We start from the raw sequence: 17,657 nt of genomic DNA, 5'->3' as shown, positions 1-17,657 counted from the left end.
ACCCATGGGTCCGCGGAAATGTGCTCTGGCTATGGAAAGGGCTATACAAAGTCCCATTGATATACCTTGTCTTGGTAGCTTTTCTGTTTCTCATCTTCAGTATTCTGACTGTCACATAGCTTACTTCTAAAAGGAGAGTGGCTTTATCCCCCAGCTCCAAAGCCACCTCTCTATGAGGCCTTCCTTTCCACTGGCCTGCAGATTCTCTTTAAAGGGTTCTTCTTCCATAGCACAACCTGAAGACTAAACTCACAGGGTGGTGGCCGAGCCCTCTAAAACTAAAGGCTAGGAAAGAACACTGCCGTTTGGATTCGCTCTACAGCACAAGAAAACTCTGGGAGGAACTGAGTCGCCCCCTGTCTTCTTAGGTACCTCCTTGGCTTGGGTTTACAGCCCATGGTCATCTACTCTGTGCCAAGCCCCTTTCTACCATTTATCTAATACTAACCTACAGCTAGCTACCTGGGCCTCAGCCTCGCTCTACCAACCTGGCATCCCCCTCTGGAAAGGACTCTGACCTCTAGAGGCCAAGCTTGGGAGACTCCCTCCATCATTGCCTGCCTACCCCTCAGCGCCCCTTGCCCACCTCCCTGCCCACCCTTCTGCAGGAGCGCAAGGCGGGCCCAGCCAATGCAGAGAGCTCCAGCTTCCTCTACATACCCTTTCTCATTCCTCCACCAGGTGGGCACGCGTACTCCCCAGTTGATAAGAGGAAGCAGGGTCCGTATCTCTCGCGGGTGCCCGAGCGGGTAAAGGGCAGGCCCTCATCGGGAGTGAGGGCCTGGTCTATGTGGGGGCAGTCTTCGTTCGCCAGCGCGGCCTTCGCCACCTCCCCATTCAGTTTGGAATCTTCAAACATATAAGCAGAAGCTATTGAGACACTGAAAACTGTTTAGTGAGAGGGGTGACAGGCCGAAGGGAGGGCATTTGACAAAGAACTCCCGTTCCTGAGGATGGAAAGGGGCGGTCAGTCGGGACAGTGCAGGGCTGGGGTGGACTGCTGACAGTGCAGGGAGGAAGACACTCCTGGGTTTGCTCAAAGTTTGCAAAAAGATGAATTGGTGATGAACCTGGCAGGTGGGCCCAAGGCAGGGTAATGAGACAGGATGATGTGATGTATTCATGGGGAGAGGGTCAGACACACAGCTCAGGGAGAAGACAGACACTCAGAAAGGCCCCAGTCCAGAAAGGTAGCCTTTCAGACCCCCCCCCACCCCTTCTAACCAGCCCCTGGCTGTCTTCCAGCAACATTCGCCCTCGGCCCAGCTGGACGTCATTTGACCTCCCCCATGACTCCTCTAGCCGATCCCATTGCAGCATTTGGTTCCTGCCGCATCCCTGCGTCTGATCACTCGGCTTGCTCCCAGCACCCCATCTGGACCCAGCTCATCCATCAAGGTGCCCTAGCCTTCTTCTCTGTCCCCACGGGACCAAATCTGGTGCCTCTATAACTTTACCCATACAGACTGGGCCTGCTCACACCTTCTTTCCTGTAATCACAGGGACAGTCTGGTCCCTCAGATTCCCCATCCCCTTAACAGGCTTGCCTGGACATATATTTTACACTGTCCCCATTTTACCATGTTGTGCCCCATAGGAACTAAACTGGCCAGACCCCTGTTTTGTCCTCACAGGAACCCGATCTGTTCTCTCTGAGACTGTCCTCTACCCAGATTGAGCCTGATCACACCTTCTACGCTGTTCACACAGGTAGCCTCTGAAACTACATCCTATACACAGATAAGAGCTGGCCACACCTGTACTGTCTCTACAAGGACCCAATCAGGTCACTTCGGTTTCCCGTTCCTCATACTGACTCGGCCTGGGTACACGTGTCGCCGCCCCTCTAAGAACCCAATCTGATCCATCTACTCCATCTCTCCATGCGGATTAATTTCCTGTGTACCCTCACAGACCCAATTAGACCCCGCCATCTGCTCTGTCCCCATGCAGACCTACACTATGCCCACACACATCAAGCAGTGTCTCCACAGACCCCCTCCAGGGGACCTAGTCAGCTCGCACAACAAAGATATATGCATATGCATGAGGCAGTGAGAGCTGGACAGGGATGTGGGAGGGGCTCCCATTGCTGTCCCTTCTGCCAGCATTCCTGGCAAAGCAGAGCAAATGGGTGTGCAGGAGGCAACAGACGCTGATGGCCTTGGGTGGGGGAAAATTTGAGGCTTGGCCTCTGTAGTGGCCTAAGGAGGAACCTGGGAGGGAGTCGCAGGGGGACACGTATGCTGGAAGGCAAAATGTGGCCACAGGCAGGCACCCTGGCCCTCTTAACTTCAAAGATCTGGCGGCTTTCAGCACATGGCAGAGGTGAGGTGACTCTGACTGACCTTTGTCCCCCATCTCTGTCCCTCTTGGGGACTTTGCCAGAGTGAAGCCCACTCAAATGCTGCACATGGGGGAAGCCTCATATGGGAGCCTGTTGGGGAAGGAAGGAAACCAACCTGGGAATGTGTTAGGGGTGGCTCTCTGAAGGAAAGCTGGGGGAGGGGGATCCCCCTGGATTTGACCCTCTCCCATGATCCTGTTCACATCACGTAACTACACGCAGGAGTGATCCTGCGTGCACACACGTGGCATGCACGTGGGTGGGATCACCACCGTGTACGTCATGTCACTACAAAGAGGCAGTCAGTCAAAAGAGAAATGGACCAATCAGGTTTATTCATAAAGCAAATCCAAAAAAAAAGTTTCCCATCATAATTTTGGAACTTAAAAAAGTCTGTCGTACAAGATGGCAAGGCATTTCACGTACAGTGCATTCCTTGAAGATCCCAGGGCCTTCGCTCCTGATTGACTCTGAACCAGAAAGGCCAGTTCCTAGGGAAACTCTGGCACCATGTGACAAGCTGGGGGCTGCCTAGCAATGGAGCGTGTCTGTGGGCACACAGATGTGCCTACGGACATGCATATCCTCCCTTACGTTCCATTTGGCTCTCGTCTCCCTCATGGAGGCTCTGTGGGCTGGAAGGACAATGTTGGGGCGATGGGGGATGTGGTATGGTGAGGAAGGGGTTGGAAGCTGGGGTCCATGTGCCTCGAATGACTTTTTCTTCGGGGGAACATTAGTGGCTTCCAAGTGCATCTTCTCTAGCTGGCGAAGATGCTCTTGAGTGGGCGTCCACAGCCTGCTCCTCTTGTCCAGGGTCAAATAGTGACTGTTCCTTTCTGCCTCTGCCTCCATAGAGACAGCGCAGCCTGAGACCCCTCTTCTGACACTGAGTCTCTGCCTACATTGTTGCCCCCTACCCCTGGGCTCCCACCTTGAACTGTAAAAGGTTTGAAAGTGGGGCAGATCCTCGGGTGGCGGGGGGGGGGGCAGAGGCAAGGAACAACCAACCGGAATCTAGGGGGACAACATGATGGGCAGTTTCCAGGATGTCCCTGGAGCCTGCTTTTTCTTTCAGCCTCAACTTTTGGAAAGGGATCTATGGCTGAATGGCTGTTGTTTTACCTGCAGTTGAAGATGCTGTCAGCAAGCGGGCCATTCTCCAGTCCCAAACTTCAGTGCAGATGGCCAGAAGAGAAAATAACTAAAGAGGCCAATTGTCTAAACCTGAGGAACCACGAGAAACGCGACAGGGTGCAAGGTCGTTGAGTCCCCACCCACCTGCTCGTCTCTCCTGGAATGAAAGGGCAGCTAGCTGCCTAGGTTCCCACTTGCTCTCACAGACCTGGGTCTGCCTCCCCTGGCCCAGGACCCCAGAATGCCACTACCCCACAGGCCTACGATGATGAGATGGCAGCATGGGCAGCGTCTCAGAGATGATTTCAAGGCTTTGAAATGAACGGAGATGAACATCTGTGACAGGGTCATTTTTTTTAAAACTTTGGAGCAAGGAGAACCTACATGGCCAGGCCCTCTGTCAGCAGGCCTGCTTTTCTGCCATCTCCAGACACTTCTGACGTACTTACTGTTCACATCAGCAGCGGGCACCACCAGGCGCACGCAGGACTGGACAGGGGTTAGTTGGGCTGGGCATTGCCTTGGGTTTGCCCCAGAGGGGTCTGCTCAGCTGGGACTCGGGGGAAACATCTCAGGCTAAAGGGGGACAAGCTGTGAGAGACAGTTGTGGGGACCACCACACTCAGTCAACAAAACAAGAGAGAGAGAGAGACATGATTAGCGGAGAGGGGGAGGGGATATGAACAACACAGAGAAGAGCGCCCATGCCGGCCATTCAAAGTCATCTCATTTCCTCTCAGATCTCCCTTTGCCCACTCGGGCAGTGTGGACTCCACTCAGGGTCCAGGCCGCCAGCCCTGAAGCTGGATTCTCTTTAACCACCTATCTGGCCCCACCAGTTCTGTCCCCAATACTGCCACCCTCCCTCCCTCCGGATCTAGCCCTAGTCCTAGGCAAGTGCTGTAGCCCGAGACAGGACAGCTGGAGGGCCCAAAGAGAGGGGACTTTAGATTCTGAGGCTCTCCCCGCAAAGAACACCCTGAGGCTGCAGCGGTAGCTCCTGGAGGGGGGGGGGTCTCCGAGACATCACTTTGGCTCCACATACTCCCAGGCAATGAGGGAACCAGACCTGGCCACCTGCATCCCTCTTTACCCCTTATGCTGGGACCCTAGAACCCTGGACTCCACACCACAAAGGACTGACCCACCCCACAGGAGCAGACACGATAAGACACACAAGAATGGACATGGCAGGACAGGGGACAACAGACATTCCAAGCTACCCAGAGCAAGTGGTTGACCCCAGTGTAAATGGGGAAGGGAGCCCCTTCCAGGAGAAGGGCAGCTTCTCCAGGGAGCTCAGTCCCAGACACTCCCTCCCTGTGCCTCCCGTGACCAGGTGAGATCTGAATCCTTGGAGCCCCTCGGGGAAGATCCCACAAATACTGAGGCCATTCAAATCATGGCCCAAAGAAAGAGATCACCATGTCCCTGGGACAGACAAACTGCGGCTTCAGCAGTGACTGAGATGTGGAGGGGAGGGGAGAGAGCTGGAAGCCCAGCATTCTGGTTCAGTCCCTGGCCCAAGAGTTCAAAATGGAAGTAGAGAAAACTCTGGGCAAGGGCCTGCTCGACTGTCTCTGCTGAAGGACCCCACAGGACCTCATCGCCCACATCCCCCCCATAAGGTCTGTCTCTACTCACCATGTGTGCCTTCTCCAACTCTGGCTCCTCCCCTTTCTCACCTCCACCCCAAGCCCATCCAGGGGTTGAATGAGAAGAGAAGTGTGGCACAAGGATGGCTAAAGACAAGCCTAGGAACCTCATGTGCCCCTGACAATAGATAAGCCTGGTCTCACTCATGTTCAGGTGAAAGATGAGGCTCTAGGTGGACTGGAATCTTAGAGCTGAGGGGCTGGGCTGGGCTGGGCTGGGCGTCAGGACAGCACCAAACAGCAAGGGAAAGAGAGGGGAGTAGTGTGTGAGGAGGAGGTGAAAAGGAAAGGAACTGGAGCTTGGAGAGCAAGTCATAAGACTGCCCAAACCAGAGCTCTCTGTGTTCCTGAAACCTGGAGCCAGGGGCAAGGTGCTCTCAGGGGAAGGGCTGAGGAACCCAGAGGAAACCTCACAGGAATTCACAGGCTCTGTGGATCTGCTGCAGCAACATGAGGAAAGAGCTAATATCCCTAGGACTAGCTGAATGTGTGTGTGTGTGTGTGTGTGCGTGTGTGTGTGTGTGTGTGTGTGTGTGTGTGTGTGTGTGCATGTGTGTGTGTGCGTGCGCGCGTGTGTGCATATGTGCATGTGCACCCTCAGTACATGGGAAATTATGTCACTGGGTGTGCAGAGCTAGAATGAGCTGGGGTCACCAAAGGTTGACCTGGGGCTCCGTGTCTAGAGCACCGATACTGACTGACAGTGTTGGGGAAGATGAATCCGAAGGGTTGAGTAGGGTCATGTAATGCCCCTCTGGCTGAGCACTTCCTACCGGGGTGCACAGTGGGGCTCACCCAGAGCTGAGGAAACTGTCCTTGCCCTGCTGGTGGCTCCTGGGGTAAAATGGCTAACTAACTCAAAACAAAAGGTTATGCCTGGAGCTTCCCATGAATGGAGACATGGCTAGACCAGGAGGTCTCTACCTCAGACCTCCTGCACTCCCTCCTCCAATCTAGAACACAAGTTACATTTTACTTATGTGCCTACAGCAATCTCAGAAAGAAGAGGGCATAGGATTGGGTGAAAGGGCTGGAATGACCCATGGCCGGAGAAGTCAGCCATGGGACATTGCTCAGGCTGCTCTAGCCAGTAGGAGAAAGGACTTTGATGGGATAGCACACAGTAGTGAAGGACATCAATCACCCACTGAGGGAGGTCACCCACATGAAAGAGAGAGACTCTCTCACCTGAGGCTGAGCTAGCTGGCAGCCCCCTGGGAGACCCAGACTCTCCATAGACTACATGAATCTAACAGCACACACCAACCTCACACTCTCAGTGTCACCATTCTTCTCTGGGTCATCTGTTCCTTGGAGATCCCTGTGTCCTCAGAGTAGCCAATGGGATTCCATGGGTAGAGGTAGACTATGGGTTTTCATCTTCAGACCAGAGCCCCATGGTCAACTTTATGTGCTATGTGCAGGTTCTCATAAAACTGAGATAGTCCCATAATGAACCACTAGCCATGGAATATGAGAATATATCCCTCGGTGACTAGTATTGTTTCCCCCCACCCCCACCCCATCTCCCAGTGAATTCGTGGGTAAGCGGTTGGGATGTCTTGTATTGCTGCCGCTGCAGTCCCTACTGCTAGAATCGGGGACAACTCTCAGTGGTGGGAGGTTGTTGCTGGTCCCTAATGCTTTCATCCTCGCTGCCCGGGTGTGGCCCCCCTCTAGGCCTTTGCTCACCAGCCTCTTCCATCAGAAGGTCACCGGAAACTCCCACTGGACCATCAACCCAAACAGACAACGTGAAAGCCAGAGTCACTCAACAGATTCCTAAAGGTAAGTGCTAAGCTCTAGTGGTGGCAGAGGATGAGTTGGTTTGGCATGCTGTGGGGTAAGTAAGCTTGTCACAGGCTAGGGGCAACTCCTAGCAAAGACCTGGAGCCACGTGGCAGGAGTCTACTCGGCTACAAAGACAGCTTCTGCTCGGGCTGAGAATCCTGACTGCTGCCTTTGCAGGGACCCGGCTGGCCAGATCTCATGTACCGCTCTGCCAGTCCACAGCCTGAAGGCATCCATGTTAAAAACCAAATCAAAGGCTGTGTGGTGTCTCTGAATCACACCCACTCCCTCCCTGCCCACCATGGGTCAGTAGCCTGTCAGAGACTTAGGCCTGACTCCTCCTGACCAAGCAGCAGCCTCTGGGCTCCTGCTAAGAGTCCTCAGCAAATGTGGGGGTCTCTTCAGAACTTATGAGACCAACCACGTCAACCTCCTTACCCAGAGCCACCAGTAAGGTTCCTCTAGTAAGCTCTTGACTTCCGAATTTGGCTGCCAAGCTTCTCCTTGGGGTCCCAGGCTCCACACCTCAAGATTGGGCACAGGGTCCTGGGTCACCCACAGAACTAAGGAAACAGTCTGACTGAATCTGGAATCATTGCTACAGGGGGCAGAGGTTAAAGGTCAGATCGACATGCCTCTAAGAGGTTTCCTACCTGCTCTGTTAATTTCTAAAATTTCTTCCTGGGCCAGCGGACATGTGTCACTCTGAGTACTGTGGTGAGGAGAGTTTACGACAGATTTACAGTAATTGGGAGATCCCAGCTGTGGTGCTCGAGGAATATGCTTCTTTTTTTTCTTTGGTAGTTTCTGCTTAGCCATGGCTAAAGAGTAGTACATCCCGAAATTGTTCACGATGACGGGCACCGGCATGGCAATGGTCAGCACTCCTGCCAGAGCACACAGCGCTCCCACCAACATACCAGACCACGTCTGAGGATACATGTCTCCATAGCCCAGTGTCGTCATGGTGACCACAGCCCACCAGAAGCCAATGGGAATATTTTTAAAGTGTGTGTGCTCGCTGGCGCTGGGATCATTGGGCTGGGCCCCTATCCTCTCGGCGTAGTAGATCATGGTGGCGAAGATGAGCACCCCCAGGGCCAGGAAGATGATAAGCAGCAGGAACTCGTTGGTGCTGGCACGGAGCGTGTGGCCCAGGACCCGAAGGCCCACGAAATGGCGGGTCAGCTTGAAGATGCGCAGGATGCGCACAAAGCGGACAACGCGCAGGAAGCCCAGCACGTCCTTGGCAGCTTTAGAGGACAGGCCACTGAGGCCCACTTCCAGGTAGAAGGGGAGGATGGCCACAAAGTCAATGATATTGAGTGAGTTCTTGATGAACTCCACCTTGTTGGGACAGAAGACAACACGCATGAGGAACTCGAAGGTGAACCAGACCACACAGACGCCCTCGATGTAGGTGAGGAAGGCCTCGGTTTCTGCTTCCCGGTAGTATCGCACTTGGGTGCCATTTTGAACATTCTCAATCTCCGTCTTGTTCACGATGGGGTTGAACCGCTCATGGGTCTCCAGACAAAAGGTTGTGATGGAGACCAGGATGAAGAAGAGGGAGGCCAAGGCCACATACTGTGGGCGAGAAACACAGGTGTCAGAGTAAAGGCTTCCCACTCAGGGTGAAGAAACCTGGCGTGTGTTGTGTTGGGCCCAGGCAGACTGCCACATGAGGAGCAGCCCATACACAGAGCTCCTTCAGCACAACCCAGGCCGACGTGCAACCCTAGCCTCCTCGGAGCCCTGAGGGGTAAGTGCTGCTGCCGAGCCAGGCCTGCACAGCCTGCATCCCTGTTCACCTGTTCCTCCTTTCCCCGCTGCCAGCCAAATCATAAGAGGGAAGGAGCCTGGCTACATTAGGATGAGCTGCCAATAAAGACTCTGATGAGAAATAAAAACAAAAGAAAATAGCCAAAAGCTTGTTGAGCCGCTGAATTCTGAGGTGTCTGTCATGGCATTTAGCTACATTGACTGAGACTGGACTGAGGTGTGCAAAGAAACACAAGAAACCGCTCTACTGGACCCGGGCCTTTGGGAGGTGTCTGTTTCCTTTGACTCCACTTCATCTACTTAAAGACACCCACACACACACCCCGCAATTAGCAGCAGGAAGTCAAGTGCCTTGGCCTTAGTTTGGGTTAACCCTGGCACTCCTCCCCATCCCATGTGCTCTGGGAGACCCAGAATTGCTAGGTTGGGTTAACCAAAACCCTGAGTCCTGGAGCCCAACATGCCAAAGGATCTGGCCACCAAGAACTAAGAGGATCCTCCAGATCATGTTCTGGGTGTCAGGGAGAGTAGGAGAGACGGTGTTATAAATTGACAGCAGTCTCATGAGAGGGTGCCGCATGCTCCCCGAGCCCACAGACAGGAAGAGACCGTGTAAGCTGCTGCTCACAGCTGCTGCCATCCTGTTAGCTTAATAGCAATGCAGTTTTCAGAACCTCTTCTCACAGGCTACTATCAAATGCAATCCATTTGCATCCTTCCATGAACCGATGTCTCCTTGCCCTCCACCCATCTTCCTTCCGTCCTTGCTCCCTTCCTTCTGCTTTCCCTCCCATTTATCCATCCTTTTTTCCATCTATCCACTCATCCTTCCTTCTATCCTCTGCTCTCCCTGCCCATATACTGTTCACATCCTTTGGTTCACCCATCCATCCTTTCTTCCCACCACGCTACCCCGGACACCAGCTCTCAGGAAGCTCCCTGTTCAGCTAAGGAGGAGGACACACACACAGACGGAACGAAGCAGCGGGTTGAGTATGAGTCCCTGCACCCTGTGAAGCCTTCGGGGCTGGAAAAAGCTGAGGGAAGCAGGATAGAAAAGAAGTCTTCTTAATCCAGGAAAGGAAGCTCTTCTTTCGGGATCCAGCTCTTCCAGACCTGGGATGCATGGAGGACAAAGCAGGAGAACAAAGTGGAGGCAGGAAGAGCCATGGACCTTCAACCCCGGCTCAGCTGGAGCGGCAGCCCTTCCAAGGCACCATGCCTTTTCATCTGCTCTACATTTGGACTTGGACTTCCTCTGGGTCTCTTCTTGGAACTTGGCCTTCACAGCTTAGATTCCCCAGGGGCAGTCCATGCTCCCCATGCAGTGACCCCTGCCATACCCTTTTCCTCTGTATCCTCTCTCAACAGGACCACTGCTATCAAAGCTGGTTCTAGGCTTCAGTCCCAGCCACACGGCTACCGGTCCCAGAGCTGCTCATGCCGGCTCCCACACTGCCCACAGGGAAAAACCCGGAGTCCTTAGCCTGGTACACCAGGATCATTGCCCTGGCTGCACTGGATCTCTCGGGGTCCTCACCCTACATGTACCCAACATTCTTTTTTTTTTCCACTGGTAAGAAGCCCTTTATTCACTAGCCCCAAAGAGGCGTATATACCCAACAGTCAGGTGGGCCAACAGGTGAAAACCTTATCCTCTGTTCCTCAAGGCGTACCCAACATTCTTGCCACATGTACCTCCTCTGGTGGCTTTGCACCCGAGGGTCCTTCTTCCTGAGAAATTTCCTGCCATGAACATTGTGTTCATGCCTGATCCCATGCATCCTCACTGTTCCGTTGATAGCCCTTCCCCTGCGGCGAGGCTCCCACTGGCAACTGTGGTACTCAGGAGGCAGCCTGCCAAGGCTCTCCTCAAGGAATCTCTACACCCTCCCAGGGAGGCCATGAGTCTGTCTCCAGCAATGGCTCGTTAGTGTTTGCAAAGGCTCATGAGAATAGCCCCGACAGGGCATTGATCTCCCAGGAGATCCGCAAAGCCTGAGAGCCCTCCTCTCATTTGCCCCCCCCCCGCCTGTGGCACTGATCTTCACAGGGACAAGGAGGTCCAGAATAAGGCCAGGTCTTATTAAGATTAGCATAAAAGGCCGAGGAGATGGTTGGCACAGCGCTTGCCATGCGGACGTGGATCCTGGAATTCCATCACCAGAACCTATGCTTAAAACAGAGCTGGGCATGGAGAGATGGCTCGGCAGTTAAGATCACCCACTGTGCTTTCGAGGGCCTAGGGTCAATTCCCAGAACCTCCATAGTGGTTCACCTCTGCGACTTCAGTCTTAGAGGACCCAGTGCCCCTCTTCTGGCCTCCACAGGTACCAGGTGTACACGTGCAGACAAACACTCATACAAATAAAACAATCATCGAAAAGGAAAGCGTCAAGTGTGGTGACATGTGCTTGTAATCGCAGAGTTGAGGAGCAGAGCCAGGTGGATTTCAGAGCTTACTGACCAACCAGTGTAGCTGAATCTGTGAGCCCTAGGCCAAGTGAGAGATCTTGTCTCAAAAAAAAAATAAGGGAATGAATTAAGGATGATACCAGAAATTAACACACATACACACGTATACACACGCATGCACGCACACACACACAATTAGTACAGAAAAACCCATGGTCATCCAGGCTCAAGGTGTAACCTAGGCCTCACTGTACAAAGAATGGAGGCTAGAGGGTGGGAAGCAAGAACCAGACTGGAGCCAGACAGAAGACTCCACCCCCAGGTAGAGTGTGCTAGACTCCCTGCACACCTGCTTTTTCAGCCTCTACTGCCATAAGCAGGACCCTGAAGACGCGGCGTCTGTGGAAGAAGCTAATTCTGGCTTGCCAAGATACTCCAGTGTTCTTCTGAGCTCAGGGGCTAATAGGAGGGCAGCCAAGGCCCTGTCAAAGCCAAAATAACCCCTTCCTTTGCCTGACCCAAAGTTGGGAGGAGAGAGAAAAAAACTACCAAAGTTTGGGGACCTACTGTGTGCACTGTCTTGGTCGAACAGGTCGCATATCTCTACTGTGTCCAAAGGAAAGCCAGGAACAAAGAGGTTTGGGGACAAAAGTAGGGCTTCAAAGAGAGTAAGGGAGGTTGGACAGAGGTGCGGTACTCTCTCAGACACTGAGCGCTCTCACCACTGTGCTGCCTGCACTTTGCTCACTGAGAAGCCAGCCCTGGATCAGAACTAAATGGTTCCATGCCGAGGATGGCCCCCACTTCCCAGACTCCCTAAGAGCAGACTGTGATCTTCCCTGAAACCAACGAAGGGCAGAGGCGACTAGAACCAGCCAGATGTGATCGTAGCCACACTCGAGTGGATCCTAGGCCTTGGAGCATGGACTCAGTAACTCAGGGGCAGAAGCAGCCTTTTGAGGATGAACGAGTGTCTTTGGGTGGTCCAGGCTGCATCCTACCTAGTCTGTAGCCGTGCTTAGCCCTGGTAGACAAGACCTCACAGTATTCAGAGCACAGTTAAGAGGGAGAGGTGGGGTGTGGTGTCACTGGCCCTGACAGGGAGGCAACTCTGCCTGATAGGCCCAGGACAGCAAATTCCAGAACAATGCTGTGGTTGTCACCCAGGGAAAGCACTGGGGTCTGTGCTCTATGTGAACTGTGTGCCAACAGTCACCCACAGACCACAGACTCGATAACCCAGAGTACACACCTAACCTTTGTTCTAAGCTCAGACACAAATGCATAGGCATGGAGAATCCAGCTCGGTGCCTGGACCACACAGAGGATGTGAGCAACCCACAGAAACCTTAACAAGACATGTCACCTCACCCCAACCAGCATGCTCTGGTCGTGTGCACACAAACAACTCACGTGCACACACCCAGAGCAGCACGTGGAGAGAGTGGTGACCGAACCACGTAGCATACAACCTCCTCCCCGCCTCTCTCCAGGAACACACACAGACTGCAGGCACTTGGGCCCAGCCACTCTGCTTCTGGTGCCCTTCCCCCCCCTCCTTGCAGTTCCCGCTCCACCCTTTACCCCTCCTGGTCCCCCGCTAGGGGGCTACTGACTTTCCCACAGCTCCGGCAGCTCCAGCCTGCCTTGCCTCTCTGCCCCCTCAGCCTTCCCCGCCGCCCTCACACTGCCATTCCTGATGCTTGCTCCTTTTTCCAGCCCATTCCCGGAGCAGCTGAGTTCCACCATATCCAGGACCAGGTCAGCTGATCCCTCCTGGGACTATGACCTGAGGACGAAGAGCTCTGCCAGGCAGCCCAGAGGTAGCTGCCCCAGCCTGGCTAGCGCAGCGGCTGCCTCGTCGAATTGAGGGCGCTCAGCTGTGATGAGCTGTGATGCTGCCACACAAACACAAGCTGGTAGTTTCTGCCTCTTTTTCTTTTCTTTTTTTTTTCCAGAACCAAATCACAAACCATGAGACCCACCAATTGTGTTCTAGAAAGTGGTAGCCATAGCAACAGAGCAAGGCATCCCATTTCTATGGTAACCAGGGTGGTAAGGCTGCTGGCTGTAAAGTCAGACAAACCTACTAGGGATCTGTTGACTTAAGACGTTTTATAAATCAGCAAGTTATTTTTATCACAGCCACACCCCTGGGAACACAAATCAGAAAGGCACCCTACTATCTATTAAAATGACCAATATGTACTATGACTTTCATTTAGGAATTATTTACACCACAGTAGTCTTCAGAAAATTGTGCTTGTCTCTCAGAGCTGTTCAGGGGTTCACTGTGCAGATTCATCTTTTTCCCATCTGCATTTCAGGAACAAGTGTCCGGCTGTAACACAGTACAGGGACTGACATTATCTGGCCACTAACTTCCAGTATGACCTCGACCACTCCCTCCTCCCCAAGGTGAAAGTGAAAACTTAGACTTGCTCCCTTTTGAGGATTCTAAGGGGTATCAAGGTTACAGGCAGTGGGAGCCCACGATGACTAATCAGGGGAGCCCTGGCCTACATCTAGGCTTTAGGCCCCCGGAAACTGCAGGTCAGGCTTGCTGCCTACCGGAATCTGCCCCGTGGGGGTGCACAGCGTCCATTAGAAGGCACTGATGCAGAGCAGGCAGGACAGCCAATTGTCTTAAATAAATTGTCAGTTTGAGTTGGGTTTAGAAACTGAATTAGACACATCCGGACTTCCTTAGGCTGGGCACACCCACAGTGTGCTGGGCTGGCCAGGGCTGCAGGATTGGAGAGCTCACGAGGTCTATCCTATTTGTTTGTTTTATCTGCATGAAGCCCAGGGAGTTCCCAGTGCTCTGCTTGGGTCCTGACCACCATTCCTGCCCCATACTCCTCCCCTGCTGACACCTGTTCAGGGAGAAGTAGGCAGAAGGCACTCCCTGCAGAGCTCTGAGGTGGTACGAACTGGGGAGTGCATATGTATGGCAGAGTGTGCCATGTTTGGAAAGTCTGTGTGGTGGGATTGCCAAAAACAAAACAAAGCAAAACAAAAACATCGGAGCTGGTGTATGCATTGTAAAAATGTCACCAGTATATATGAACTCTCTCTAGGCTCAGCAAGAGCTTTAAGTGGTGGCTTTGTATAGTGTATGGGATTCCTGTGTGTTGGAGAAGTATACTTGAGGAGGCATGTGAGGCGTATGCACGCATCTATGTTGTATCGAATGGTACGTGCATAGGTTTGTATATGAGATATAGGATATATGCATAAGTGTGCACATATATGAGCCATGTGTTGTCTATGGTGCTTGTGTGCAATGCAAGGGACAGACATGTACAAGAATAAGTACGTGCTAGTGTGGGTTGTAGCATGTGTGCACATGGGCAGGCCAGCTCTTGTAGTGATCAGTCTTGGGCTAGTGTGTCAGCGACCACCTGGAGATTCATTCCATGGTTCAGACCCTTTTCCATACCAGAAATGGTCACTCACACACCAACCCAAGGAGAAAGAGCAGATACGTGGGAGTTAAAGGGAGCCCCTCAGCAAACCCAGCAGGGAGGAACGGCTGTCCACAGTGCAGAATCTTTGGTTGGGCCCTTCCTCCGTATCACCAGTATTCTCCAGCCAGAGGGGCCAGGATCAGGAAAGGCAGTACTCAGGCCTCACAGAACTCGGGGGCCAGAACAGATACCACCCCTCGTTAAATCACGTGCAGGGCCTCTCCTTGCTCATGCCCACACCAGGCCATGCTGATAAATGTGTAGTGAGGTCCTAAAGTGGCAATGTTTGCCAAGTGCTTTCACCTCAAATGAATCTCTTACTTTCACCTTTTAGCAAGCCCTAACATGCATAAATCCTTAAAAAGCTGTTTCTCCCACACCCTTACTTCATGCCACTGCACTTAGGATGGATCTTAAGCTGACTCGATCTTAAAACTGCAGAGATGTGGTTATTAGAGACTCCAGAACACTGAGACAGAGGTCACCTGCAAGGGCTTCTGTGAAAAGCCACTCTTTTTGGCATGAGTGGGGACAGAGGCACAGCCAATGGCAGGAGCCACCTAAGGCTGAGGGACCCTTGAGAAGAGTCCCCAAGATGTCACAGTAGGCTCTGGCATTGGGTTCTGATCGCCATGAGCACTGAGCCTTTACTTAGTCAAGTGACCTGCTATGCCACCTTCTTCCAAGTCTCTTGACTCCAAGTGCCCCGCCTTCTCTTCCCTGGGCCAAGAGCAAGCAGCTCAGGACTGTTGAAGGAGGGAGCAGCTGAGGAGAAATGACATGACCTTGAAGTCAACCAGCCGAAACTGGAGTCCCAGTTCAACGGGGCAGCCTTGAGTAGTTCCTTGGTCCTTGGCAGACCTTATTTCTTGCAGCTGACAGTGATGGAATAAGACCACACACAAGGACTAGTGACATGTTTCATCAGGTAAAGCGCTTCCCACCAAGCCTTACAACCCGGGTTTGATCCCTGGTGTGCACACACCTGCGGGAAGGAACTGACTCCCTCCGAACTCCACACGCAGGCTACGGCTCACATGTGCACACACTCAATAGATAAATAAATTCAGAGAAGAGGAAGAGAGGGAAGAAGAGAGAGAGAGAGAGACCTGGTCAATCCACTGCTCATCAGCTCATCTCGCACACAGAAAAGCCTGGCAGCCGACAGCCATGGAATGAGGCCATTGAGTTGGGGGTCACCATGGAAACTAAGGCACAAAACACCCCCACTATCCCTCAGAGAACCTGGTTAACACTCAGCCCATGGGAAATGAATGAGCTCAAGGCTATGTGAATGCTCAGCAGAGTGACCAAGTCATAAAGGAACAGAAGCTGACAGGACTAGCCTTGGTCCCGGTGTATGGGGTCAGGCTGTCTACTTAGGGCATAGCCTGGTAGACATCTGACAAACTAGGTTGGAAGGCCCCGGGACTTAGCAACAAGGACAAATGGTTGGCCCCAGACTCCCTGGGAGTGTGGACAGAAAGCTCGAAGGATATCTGGCCACCCTTGGATGTAACATCCAAACATTCAATGGTTCAGTCATAAAACAGCATATCGACTGAGCACCCACTGCGCACCAGACATCACCTTACAGAACCCTCCAGGATAACAGCTCTAGATAATGCTCCCAACACAAGCTCAGACACACAGTAGGACTCACTAGTGGAGATGAAAACATCTACTGTCTACTGACGTTCTGAGCCACGCCCACCTCACATACCTTGTGTCTCATCTTTGGCCCTATGCTGACTCTAAGGGTCACACATAGTTGTGCTTCCCCCAGCCCCAGGTGTGTGCTGTGTGTGAGTATACGTGTCTGTAAGTGCCACTGAGGTCACAGAAGGACATCAGGCATCTTGTTTGCTTTTTCACACTCCCTGCTCCCTTGAGATGGGGTCTCTCACTGAAGCTGGAGCTATGCTGGCAGCAGAAGCACCAGCAATCCTTCCGTCTCTGCGCCCCCTTTCAAGGACGAATGTGGTGAGGGTCAAAAGAGGTGGGATGAGCAGAGACCCATATGACAGAGGTGGCACTAGAGGCTTTGGGGAGACTGAGAAAGCAGATGTGCACACGCCAAGCCATATGAATGAGAGCAGAATGTTCTTTTCATTTATGACCCAGGTGACTCAAGTTTGGGGTTTATGGGACAAGATGAGACGCATACCTCACATGGCTCTGCTATTCAAGGAGACACATGAAGAGAGCCTGGGAAGCAAGTCATCTGAGATAGTAGAGGCCTGGACGTGGCTTCCATCCAGCTCAGAGTTCGAATCCTAGCTCTGCCATGTCTAGACTGACAGCAGGGTGGTAACCTCTGGGGAATTTAGTCATATGGTTCTTAAAATGGGACAGCAACAAGCACTCCAGGAACCAAAACACAATCGAGAGGCATGGAGGAAATGCCCTGAGGCCTGGGACTTCCCAGATTCAGGGAAGAATTATGCAGTGCGAAAACCACCAAGATTACCAGTTCCAAATTCCGTAAAACAAGAGTCAGGCCACAGTTCCTTTTCAAACAGCATTTAGGGGTTTGTTTTCCCCAGATTACCTGAGAAGGGGAGAAGAGCTAGAGCAGGAGCTAAAGGGAGAACGTGCTACTTCTCATGTTGTCCTTTTCCCCCTGAATTTGTCCTGCTCCTGTCACCACTAACTACAGATCAGGAGCAGGAGACAGCCTCGTCCTCACGAGAGCTACAGGCACAGGCCTCACAGTCTGCACTGCATGGGTCACGCTAGGTGGGCAGGGCCAGCAGAGGACGAATGTCCCCCAGAGGATGAATGTCCCCCGGAGGATGGGATGTCCCCCAGAGGATGGAATGTACCCCAGAGGACGTGATGTCCTCCAGAGGACAGGATGTCCCCCAGAGGATGGAATGTACCCCAGAGGACGTGATGTCCCCCAGAGGACGAATGTCCCCCAGAGGATGGAATGTCCCCCAGAGGATGGAATGTACCCCAGAGGACAGGATGTCCTCCAGAGGACAGGATATCCCCCAGAGGATGGAATGTACCCCAGAGGACGGGATGTCCCCCAGAGGACGAATGTCCCCCAGAGGA

The 17,657-nt window shown here is 52.9% G+C and overlaps 1 protein-coding gene across 2 annotated transcripts in view; it reads right to left on the bottom strand.

The window, feature by feature from the left end:
* Positions 1 to 17,657, bottom strand: part of Kcnc1 (potassium voltage-gated channel subfamily C member 1) — a 41,602-nt gene that overhangs the window by 2,574 nt on the left and 21,371 nt on the right. For both annotated transcript variants that reach the window (XM_005366752.3, XM_005366753.3), the window contains exons 2-3: positions 7,584 to 8,517; positions 661 to 849 (exon numbers count right to left, since the gene is read on the bottom strand). In XM_005366752.3, the coding sequence (XP_005366809.1) occupies positions 661 to 849; positions 7,584 to 8,517 (1,123 nt within the window). The remainder of the gene's footprint in view (positions 1 to 660; positions 850 to 7,583; positions 8,518 to 17,657) is intronic.

The sequence above is a fragment of the Microtus ochrogaster genome, unplaced genomic scaffold, assembly GCF_000317375.1.
Source record: "Microtus ochrogaster isolate Prairie Vole_2 unplaced genomic scaffold, MicOch1.0 UNK14, whole genome shotgun sequence".
NCBI lineage: Eukaryota > Metazoa > Chordata > Mammalia > Rodentia > Cricetidae > Microtus > Microtus ochrogaster.
Note: the sequence above shows the minus strand (reverse complement) of the source record. Positions and strands in the feature narration are given on the sequence as shown.